Raw genomic sequence first — 12,244 nt, 5'->3', positions numbered from 1 at the left:
AATTTTGCTGCTCCAAAGCTGCTCCGAAATAGACTTAGTCACTTCCCGCCCCTGTAATTGCACAACTTGTAATATCGCTAAGTCTAAGCGAGTATGTCTGACTAAAAACTATGAATATGCCAGAAATACAAAATGTGTTCTCGAAAGAATCCACATGGATTTATGGGGGCCTGCTCCCGTGAAATCGTTTAATGGAGGTAAATATTTTTTGTCAATCATTGACGACTATTCAAGAAAAGTTGATGTATTTATCTTAAAAAACAAAGATGAGGTGTTTGAATATTTCAAACAATATTTGTCTAAAGCTGAAAGAGAAACTGGTAAAAGGTTGAAGTCTGTCAAAACCGATAATGGGTTAGAATTCATTCACAAGACGTTTGAAAATTTTCTAAGAGACTTTGGAATAGGAATTGAAAGGAGCACAATTTTTACTCCAGAACAAAATGGTGTAGCGGAGAGGTTCAATGGCACATCGATGGACGCTGTACGAGCTATGCTACATGACAGTAAACTAAAACCATCATTTTGGGCCGAAGCTTTACTAACCTATGTTCACGTCAAGAACAGGTGTATACACAAACTCACTAAAGGGTTAACGCCTATACAAATTTGGACTGGTCATAAACCATCTGTCCGGCATTTTCGAAGTTTTGGATCTTTGGCTTTCGTGCATGTTCCAAAAGCTTACAGAAATAAATTTCAAGCTAAAGCGAAAATTGGAACGATCGGAAAGACTTAGAAATTTGAATGATGTCAAAAAAATATTGCGAGAAAAATAATTTGAAGTTTGATCCAGATCAATTCAATTTTAAACCAGTTGTGAAAACTGCAAGTGAAAAAGTGGAATCTGATGAAAGTGCGGATTTTGTGGATATTTTTCAATGTGAAGCTTACAACGTTGAAATTCCGAAAACATTCGAGGAAACTCAAAATTCTCAGTTCAAGGAAAAATGGGATCAAGCTATGGATGATGAAATTGAGATCATGAACGATCGGCAAGTTTGGGATCCTGTTGAACCACCTCCAAATGCGAAAATATTAAGTTGCCGGTGGAAATACAATATCAAACGAGATGACAAAAATAACATCAAGAGATTCAAAGCAAGATTAGTGGCTCAGGGTTTCAATCAGAAACGAGGTATTGACTTTACCGATGTTTTTTCCCCCAGTCGTAAATTTCGATATAATCAAATATTTGTTTGTTATATTAGTTAGCTTATTGAATTGGTGTCATTTTCAAATTGACGTTAAATCAGCTTACTTGTATGGTAATCTTGATGAAACTGTATATATGAGACAACCCGTTGGTTATATTTCTGAAAAATATAAAAATTAGTGTGCCTAATTAAAAAAGGCTATATATGGTTTACACCAGAGCGGGCGTCAATGGAACTTTGAATTAGACAAAATATTACTAAATCTGGGATATTATAAATGTAAATGGTGTAATTGTGTTTATAAATTGAACAAAGTAATTTTGATTGTATATGTTGATATTGTAATATTTGGTAAAACTGAAAAAGATGCAAAAATCGAGATCAATAGAATTAAAGACGTGTTAGATATAACTGAATTAGGGCCAGTAAAATATTTACTTGGCGCAAATTTTGAAAAAATTGGTGATTCAATGTATTTGCATCAGGAAACTTATATTGATAAATTGATTTCTAGATTTAAAAATTTACCGAAACGAAATGTACAATTACCTTTAAAAGTTGGATGTAAATTACCGGATAGAGCGAATGAAATTTGTGAAAATGACTTGATGCGTGAAATACCCTATAGATCATTAATAGGATGTTTGTCATTTATAGCAAGTCGTTCGAGACCCGACATTTCATAAGTAGTCAATACTATGGCACAATTTTGTAATGGGTACACGTATCACCATTGGACTGTTTTAGTTGAAGTATTGAATTATATTTTTGAGACTAAGTATTATAAGATAAATTTGTCTAATGTAAAGAATTTTTTATTGAAAGCATATTCTGATGCAAATTAGGGATGTAATCTTAGTGAAAGACATTCAACTAGTGGATATTTGATTATGCTCGGAGAAATCCCGGTATCATGGAAATCGCAGAAGCAAAAATGCATTGCATTGAGTTCCATGGAATCGGAATTTGTAGCTTTAACTTAATGTTCGAAGGAATTAATATGGTATTCGAGGATACTTAAAGAATTGAATGTTCTTGAAAATGAAATTGCTATATTGTATTGTGATAACCAAGCGGCTATTCATTTTGCTAAAAATAATGTTGAAAATAATAAGACCAAGCATATAGACATTAAGTACAAGTTTGTACGTAAATTGTTGAATGATAACTTATTTCAATTGAAGTATGTAAGTACGAAAGATAATCTTGCAGATTTTTTTAACCAAGCCTCTTGTCAAGGAGAAATTTAAAAAAATTGTTGGACTTTTCAATTATTCTTTGATTCGATCAATGGGGCCGATTGTTGGTTTTAATGTTTTTGCTCGATCAAATTCCATATTGAGTGGATATGCAAATGTAAGTACCGCGTCGGATAACGTAGTGAGATTGTATAAAAAATATTATGTGAACTCCGATCAGATGGTGGTGATGAAGACGGAGACCGATACGGGTATGTCGATTGATAAGGTTTTTGAGCTTAAGGATTTGAAATAAATAGATGTGTTAGTAGGAAAAAATTCGTGTCTTTATTTGAATTGAATTTTTTTTAACAGTACTATGTAGTGTCTGTGAGATATTGAGAATTCAATTAATATACAATGGTGCGACAAGCCTCCGTGGCGCAAACGGCTGGCGCGTTCAGCTGTTAATCGAAAGGTTGGTGGTTCGAGCCCACCCGGTGGCGTGTGCTTTATATAAATTTCACTTATTGTACTATGTAGTGTCTGTGAGATATTGAAAATTCAATTATTATTATAGAACGGTGCGACAAGCCTCCGTGTCGCAAACGGCTAGCGCGTTCGGCTGTTAACCGACAGGTTGGTGGTTCGAGCCCACCCGGTGGCGTGTGCTTTATATAAATTTCACTTATTGTACTATGTAGTGTCTGTAACATATTGAGAATTCAATTATTGTAGAATAGTCTGTCAAGCCTACGTGGCGCAAACGGCTGGAGCGTTCGGCTGTTAACCGAAAGGTTGGTGGTTCGATCCCACCCGGTGGCGTGTGTTTTATATAAATTTCGCTTATTGTACTATGTAGTATCTGTGAGATTTTGAGAATTCAATTGAAAACAATCGTGTGACAAGTCTTCGTGGCGCAAACGGCAAACGCGTTCGGCTGTTTTCGAACCAAAGCTTCAAAAGCTTACGAATGTCATTTTCCGTTTCATCAGAAAATTCTGAGTTGTAAAACCATGCTTTTTGGAAAATGTTTTATCCACTATTGCTATTCTCTCCGTTGAGAGTGAGCATTCTTGAAAATCAGAATTTACGTGTACTTCACGAGAGACCCTTCGGGAAATCTTTACACGTGAGTCCCACCCGATCATAGGGGCTTCTACGACATAATGATTTATGACAATTACGTAAATTAAGAGGTCTAAAGCCACCTTTTATTTTTCCCTGGGGCGAAGACGACAGTACGGCCGCAATTTTTTGTGGATGAATATTCAAAAATTTGAGTTCCGTGGATCAGCCTTATCATCATCAAGGATTCCGCGAGAAGTTTTACGTTGGAAACCCCTGCTTTAGGAGAACGCCAAGAGACATTTTAAAAATGATACCGAGCATTTTCTATTCGACTTTTTGACCACCTCTATACAATATTCAGAAAACCCAAACCGCTCGTCAATGAGAATTCCTAAATCGGTGAACCTAGTTGCATCCAGAATAGTAATACCTTTCAACTCGTAAGTGAAACGTTCGTTTTTCGATCAAAAATGAGTACACTTATCAACACTAAAGGTCATGCTGCATTCATAAGCCCATGCCGTAATTATATTTTAGTTTGCCTGAAGCCTCTGCCTATCGCTCGGATTCCCGACCACCCCGATTAGCTTCACGTCATCTCCAAATTTGCTAACAATTTCGTTAATACCCTGATCAAGTTTATCGATAAATAGTAAAAAAACCTGTGAGCCCAAGGACACTTCCTTGAGGGACTCCACTTTTAATACCTGTCCAATCAGAAAATTCCCCGTTCACCATAACCCGCTGTGAATTATCTAGCAACCATGATTCTATTCAATTCAGCACGTTGCCCCCAATGCTAATCTCATGTAAAAAAAAAAGTTTCAAGAGTTAACCATGTTGGACCCGATCGAATGCCTTCTGGAAATCAAGATAAACAATGTCGACGTTCTTGCCTTTTCCCAAAGCCTTGGTCACGAGATCATAGAAGCAAAGGAAAGGTTACATAGTGGAACCTCTCGATAATGTCACCCACAAGACAGATAACACCAGATATACCAAAGAAAATTCGTCCCGTAACTATGACAAATAACGTTGAAACGTCCCGTAACGTTGAAATACATATATGACATCCATATTTGTTATGGGCATCTTTTTCTCAGCCACCTCGCTGGGCATTTTGCCGGTTGTGGTGTTGTATTTGTCCGTCAATGGATAGTAAAATACGCTAAGGCTCGTCGATACAATTTAAAAAAAAATTCCATTATAGAAGGTTCAGATTTTTTTTGTTTTCTTCAAAATACCGAATTTCCACATGCGTCCGTGCTTTGAAGATACCTGCTGTACGCACACAGTCGGTTCTTTCTTGAATGCCCTCAATATTGAGACGGATTTATTTGACGAAGTTTTCTTGTTTGTGAAACTTGTTATTTATCTAATCTCACCGTGAAATTGATTATTATTAATTATAATTAATAAGATCGTTTATCTATTGCAGCGTGTAGAGTCTGGTGATTTGAACTGGATCGTGCCAAATAAATTCATCGCTTTCTGTGGACCTCATCCGAAAAGCAAAGTTGAAAATGGTACTTATTTTGACTCTTCAATCAGTTTCTTTTTTTAAATAGGAAAATGACTTCGTGTTATGGCCCGCTTAAGGCTGGTGCTGATATGATTCCAACCTGGGGCCGCCCCCCTCCCCGTCCCTTAAGCACCACTCGGGTGCTTAATTAGCGCCGGAGTGGTAAGAGATTCTCGTCTACCACCATGAATAGGTACTAAGTTCTTTCTCGAAGAACCTGAGGTGACACTGATAGACGGTGCCTTCATTTCCAACCCAACTTTTTCGGTAGTGAATTGCTATATAGCGATATGACTAGAGTTGGTTTGGTGTGTGTGATAAAGTACCCTGGGATCCAGGACAATTTTTTTCATCATTTGTTTTTTACACTATAAATTCACTACAGGGGTGGCCAAGGTTTCCGGCCTAGAGGCACTGCTGAAAGATGTGAGGATTGATACATTATGCTTCATGTATGCAGTGGCGCTGACATGAAGAACACATTGGAAGGCTGAAAATCGCTATTCGTCCCGTACATACGTGATTCAAGCCCGTACGCAGGAGGCGGAATGGTTGGTTGCACTGTGCAGTATATTAATAAATTATTCGGTAGGGGCTCAAATAGCCTCAGCCGCCAAGATTCCGACGCCTATGATTTCATGTGCAAAAATGTTGTTGACTGTGGTATTAATCGATTGGTATTTGAACGCGGAACCGTGACCGTGGGAGCGGAGCTGTGACCGTGTACAAAATCGGCTTATAAAATATTATGTGTACACCTAAAAAAAGTTTCTTTGTCAGTAAGGTAGGGATTTTGAGGAAGGATGCAAATGAATTATTAAAAAATTTATGAAATGAAGTAGCATTAAAAATTTTTCTTGATATGAATTTTAAATTCATGTTGAATATGCTTCATACCATGCGCAATTGGAGCCAGTAAATTATTTAAAAAGGTATCCGACTACCTTTCTTGTCACTTTTCTTTAAAATGGTTCTGGAGTGAACTTTAAATGCATTTTTTGATAGAAAGTGTCTCGAAATGGTGAAAACAGTGACAAATTTTGGTCTATCTATTATATTTTCTATGAAAAAGTCGTTTTTATGTCAAATTTTAGGCAAAATTCACGTGATATTCGAAACACGATTGCAAAAAATTTTATTAATGAAATGCTTTGTGATTTTCACAGTGCATTTAGCTAATAATGCTGCAGGTTATGAACCAAAATTTAAAGGATTGCATGATATGTTCATAAGTTACACCAAAATATGTTTAAGTACGTGTGAATTTTTTGAAATTTCATCCTACATTTTGTCTATAAAACACTGTAGTTCAAAAAGTATATGTGATAGACCTTAGATTTTGATTCATAACCTCAACAATATATAGCAAAATATCACATTAAAATTTCGTAAGGATGCAATACACCCATTTTTACAAATCATGTCACAAATTGAAGTAAGATGTCAAAAATAGCATTCTTCGTAAAACACGTTTAAAGTCTTTATTCGCGTATTACTTGTATGTAAAACCACAACACTAAAGTGAACGTAACTTTGATTCTAAGCGTCATATAAACAAAACAAGGCCCGTTTTGGAATCACAACAAATATGGATTTTAATTTTTTATAAAAGCCCTATTTTCTTCCAAAATGACGTTTTCAACGTAGTCGGATACAGGCATCAGACAAAACTTGGTATTGCCAAAGCATAGAAGTGACAAAGGCTTGTCATCTCTGCTATAAGCTACATAGTTTTCAAATTGCAATTAACGAACCATCCAATTTTCATCGTGATCGAAAGAGTAGATTTTAATTAAAATATAATTATATATATACGTATATTCCCTATAATTATTTTTCTTTTACTTTAGCTAACATTATTGTGTTAGCTATATGCTTTACGTATCTAGTTGAATACAATCGCCTCCAACCTAAACTTGTAGGATCACAATAACTTCTTTTGGGCATGATAGTACAGGGTGGGAAAAAAGTCCTTAAAAACTTTAAAAATTCATAAAAACCGGAAAAATAACCGAAATAAAAATTTGCAGAGTTTGCAGGGTTAACATCGCTAGGTCACGGGGATGTTTTTAAAACGGGAAAAAACAGCCGATAGGTGGCGTTGACACACACAAATCGAAGAAAAGATACGCAAATAACGAACAGAATGCCTCCAAATCGTTTGTGTTCCACATGGCCACCACTGGGGATATGATAACACATTGCAGGCAAGTCACAAATCCAGCAACGGCATAGTGCAGCAGGTCCACATACACGGTTTACAACAGTGAACTGATTGTGGATTAGGAGCGCAAGTTCTTATAACCGTCTCATTTGCATACTTCCACTGAAGTCGCTGGTACCAGTGCCATCTATCGATTGTTTTTTTTTTTAGTTTTTTTCCTGTCTTACAAAAATTCCGTGACCTAGCGATGCTAACCCTCCAAACCGTTTTTTATTTCTGTTATTTTTCCGGTTTCTATGAATTTTTAAAGTTTCTATGGACTTTTTACCCACCCTGTATCAACTTGGCTTGCCTAATAATGCAGTTATTATGAAAGAATATGAAAACAAACGGAGTAAAATTTTTAGCCATTTTTCGCACCTTTAATATTTTAGTTTCTTCTTTTTTTACTTTAATTATAAATACCTTTTTTTAGTGCCTTCTACCTGCCTATTTTACAAATTCTAGTGCTTAAACTTCCGGTATATCCTCTTTATTAGAGCCCGGATTATATGCAAATGCATATTCAATCGCATATTTTTAGCACTTTTTATAGTCAGTGCATAAAATTTTAGAAATAAGTGCATAAATATTTAGAATTTTTTTCGTCATTTTTTTAGGCATTTTTAAATGCATATTTGTCACTTCTAAATGCATTGCGCATATTTTTCAGTTTCACTGAGTATTTTTCTTTTCTCGTATGCTCTTATTATTATGCTTTTAATATGCATATTTTTTCATTTTTGCGCATATTTTACTTTTTGTGCTTATTTTTTCATTTTTGCGCATATTTTACTTTTTGTGCTTATTTTTTCATTTTTGCGCATATTTTACTTTTTGTGCTTATTTTTTCATTTTTGCGCATATTTTACTTTCATTTTTGCGCATATTTTACTTTTACTTTTGGGCATATTTTCAATCACAGGGAAACTTCAGTATTTTTCAATGCATATTTTTCATTTCACGTATATTTTGCGCTATACGTAATATAATGTACAACATATATGGCCTTTGATAACAATAATAACAATTTTTAAGACACCATTTATTTCACGCATATTTCGATATTTTTAAATGCATATTTTAGCATTTTCAAATGTGTATTTTATTATCCGAGGATGATGTCACTCTCCGCTATACATACGAAGGTTTTTAGCAACTGGCTGTTGCGAAGATGAATTTTAGAAAGAGAGAAAATTCAACTTCCCGTGCGGGGAATCGAACCCACATCCTACCACTTTCCGGGTGTTAAAAGGTGTTAAAAACCTTTGCATGGATAGCGAAGAGTGGCATCATCTTCGGATAAGTTGCCATCTGGTGGCATTGTCAGCAATTGTGTGCTTTGGCCCGAGTTAGGTTCGACCGTCCGTGTACGGTCCCGTTCAGTTCACACGAGCTCCAAGGAAAGATTGAGATATTCGTTGCCTTTGTAGTCTAGTGGTCTATCTAGGGCGTTCACCCAGAAAGTGAAAGGACGTGGGTTCGATTCCCCGCAGGGGCAGTTGAATTTTATCTTTCCAAAATATATCTTCGCATCAGCCAGCTGTTAAAAACCTTTGTATATTTTATTATTTTCAAATGCATACTTTATCATTTTCAAATGCATATTTTATCATTTTTAAATGCATATTTTATCATTTTCAAAAGCATATTTCAGCATTTTTGAATGCATATTTTATCATTTTCAAAAGCATATTTCAGCATTTTTAAATGCTTTCGCATTATTAAATGTATATTTTTGCAATTTTTATGAGTTTTTCTTTTTTCGGCATTTTTAAATGCATAATTTATTTTTGATATTTTGGCGTACATTTCTGGTTTTTTTGTCACACTTAAGCATTATTAGATGGATTTATTTTCATTTTTCAAAAATATTTTTGATTTCACGGCATACCTCGGCATATTTAAGTGAAGGTTTGTCTTTATTTTTAGAGCATATTTCAGCGTTTTTTAGTGCATATTTTTCCTTTTTTTTAGTGCATGTTATCCTACTCATTATAAACGTATATTTGTCTTGAATATCCTTAAAAAATTCCTAGAAATTCCCGCAACTCTGTTCATATCATAGATCTGTAGTGGTGGTGAACTTACTGCCATCTATTGGCCAGAATCAAAAGTATCTCTGTCAGAGCATCATGAATGAGATATGATGACAGAAAAATTCATTTTCAAAACACAATGGATGACGTTATTTGATAAAAAAAATTCAGTTTGTCTAAATTTAAACTAATTTATTATAAGGAAACAGAATTTGTGAGGTTTTTCAAATAAGTGATAGATTATAAAGGTAGTGAGATGTATATAACAATACTAAATCAGTGACTCTTACGCCTAAAATCATTGCGCCTTTTTATGTGAAAAGTTCTCGTTTTTCCACGTGACTTTAACGAAGCCAATTTAAATTTTTTTATTCATCTTAAATATATTTGTTATGTTTTTTAAACGTTTTGTTTCGTAGAATTCATTTTAATCGCCTGAAATTTGTATTACTACTTCATTTCCCACCATTTGCAATTTTGGGGCCGTTCAAGTATTACATCAGCCATTTTTACCCCCCCCCCCCTTCTATAACATATTGGTGGGATCAGAGACTGCATGGGGAGGGGGGACCATGTAGTCAACCCCCCCCCCCCCAAACGATAAAAGTTGTCTGCCCCGTATTTTTCTCGAGAAAATATGGTCAGCCCATGTTAACATATGTATTTAATCGATTAATATTGAAAAATAGGCCGCCCTTACTAGTCGCGAGCTAGGTGCGAACACAATTTCGGGTCCATTAGCCCCGACTTTATACAGTATAATATTTTGTGGGAGTGGGAATGGCACTCAAATACTCATACATTATTTAAAAAATACACTGGAATGGTATCAATCAAATCATAGACAAAATTAAATGTAGATTTCCAAAAAATATTAAACAAAATTTGAACTGAAGAAAACTTAAAATTGAAGGAAGAGATAATTCAACAAGAAACTGATGAAGATGCCAAGTTTTGGAAGCCACGAAGTTTCGCGATGTATTTTTGGTCACTGATTTTAAACGTAGCTCATTTCTGACTATCATGTAAAGATTTTTCACAAAAATTGATTGCGGTATCACAAGAGAAAATCTATGAAATATGTATTATTCTAACCTTTTAGATAACTTTTCAAAGAATCTTTTTACATAATGTATTTTTTTACTATGTAGCTTTCAATATAAAAGTAGCATAGGGAAAAGAACAAAAATGGGAAAAACAAAAGCAGTTTAATTAATACAAATACAAATACAAATACAACGCCACAACAGGCAAAATGCCCAACGAGGTGGCTGATAAAAAGATGCCCATAAAAATATGGTTGTCATATGTTTCAAAAATACAGCAACCCAATTAAAAATGCAATTAACACAAATTATAAACAATATATACACGTGATAAAATACTATACAATGCCCATAAAGAATACTTATGGTTGTCTGATTCTACGTATGGATAGAGCTTCTCGATTTACCCCAACATGTTTATCGTATTTCTTTTTAAACGTGTCAATTGTGTTACAATTTACTACCTCCGGGGGTAAGCTATTCCATTTATTAACAACCCTATTGGAGAAAAATTCCCTGCGACACCATAACCTTGCATTGTCCCTCACCAATCGATACTGGTGTCCCCTTGTAAAAGCAGTCGATTGGCGGTGTACTAAAAGTTCATGGTCCATCCTATCCATCCCATTGAAAATTTTGAACACTTCGATCATATCTCCTCGACACCTGCGTTCATCCAATGTAAACATATTCAAAAAATGAAGTCTTTCTTCATAACTCAAGCCCTGTGTGCCAATAAGGACACGCGTAGCTCTTCTCTGCACCCCTTCAACCAAGTCTATGTCCCTCTGTAGGTATGGTCTCCAAAACCTTACAGCATACTCCAGTCCAGGACGAACTAAGCCTCGAAAAAGAGGAAGAATGACTTTAGGAGAACGCGAAGAGACCTTTTTGAAAATGAGACCAAGCATTCTATTCGATTTTTTGACAACCGCTGAACAATGTTCAGAAAACTTAAGTCGCTCGTCAATGAGAATTCCCAAATCGGTGACTCTAGTTGCATCCGGGATAGTGACACCATTCAACTCGTAAGAGAACCGTTGGTTGTTCGAACCAAAATGAGCGACCATGCACTTATCTACGCTAAACGTCATGCTCCATTCATTTGCCCATGCTGCAATCTTGTTTAAGTTGGTCTGGAGCAACTCCCTATCGCTTTCATTCCCGATTACCCCCATTAGCTTCACATCATCTGCGAATTTGCTAGTAATTCCATCGATACCCTGATCGAGTTTATCGATAAAAAGTGAAAAAAGTATGGGGCCAAGGACACTTCCCTGAGGAACTCCACTTGTGACGTCTGTCCAACCAGAGAATTCCCCGTTCACCATAACTCGTTGCGACCTATCTCTTAACCACGATTCTATCCAATTCAGCAAGTTGCCCCCTATTCCAATCTCGTGTAAACGCTTCAAGAGTTTGCCATGTTGGACCCGATCGAATGCCTTCTGGAAATCAAGGTAAACAACGTCGACATTTTTGCTCTTACCCAAAGCCTTAGTCACGTAATCATAGAAGCAAAGGAGGTTAGTTACACATGACTTCCCCTTCCTGAACCCATGCTGATTATCCGACAATACATTATTCTCGTCTATCCACTTCACAAACTGCCTTTTGATGATAATTTCCAAAATTTTCGAGAGGGAGCTCGTCAAACTCACTGGACGATAATTAGACACCACTTCTCTACTACCCTTCTTAAATATCGGAACAACGTTAGCCAGTTTCCAATCTCTCGGGACGATACCCTCAGCAACACTACTCCTGTATATCTGTGCGACTGGCCCCAACAATTCATTAGCACCTTCCCTGAGAACCCTGGGATAGATATCATCTGGTCCTGGTGCTTTGCTTGCACATACATTTCTTAGAAGATTTAGGACCTCCACGTCTTCCACTTGAATATCGTTGAGCGTTTTATTACCCCATGCAACACCCGTATATCGAATATCATTATCTCCATTAAAAACCGACGCGAAAAAGTCATTGAAAGCACTACACATGCCTACATTGCTCTCTACTTTTGAG

The 12,244-nt window shown here is 36.0% G+C and overlaps 1 protein-coding gene across 1 annotated transcript in view; it reads left to right on the top strand.

Annotated features, from left to right (window-relative positions):
• Nucleotides 1-12,244, top strand: part of LOC149065338 (dual specificity protein phosphatase CDC14A-like) — a 192,430-nt gene that overhangs the window by 157,691 nt on the left and 22,495 nt on the right. Inside the window, exon 8 of the mRNA XM_089254120.1 lies at nucleotides 4,845-4,932. Within this exon, the coding sequence (XP_089110246.1) occupies nucleotides 4,845-4,932 (88 nt within the window). The remainder of the gene's footprint in view (nucleotides 1-4,844; nucleotides 4,933-12,244) is intronic.

The sequence above is a fragment of the Pholcus phalangioides genome, unplaced genomic scaffold (assembly GCF_987345545.1).
Source record: "Pholcus phalangioides strain wild (caught in Gottingen) unplaced genomic scaffold, Ppha-v1.0 ptg000040l_1, whole genome shotgun sequence".
In the NCBI taxonomy this organism is placed as follows: Eukaryota; Metazoa; Arthropoda; class Arachnida; order Araneae; family Pholcidae; genus Pholcus; species Pholcus phalangioides.
This window is presented reverse-complemented; position numbering and strand designations above follow the sequence as displayed.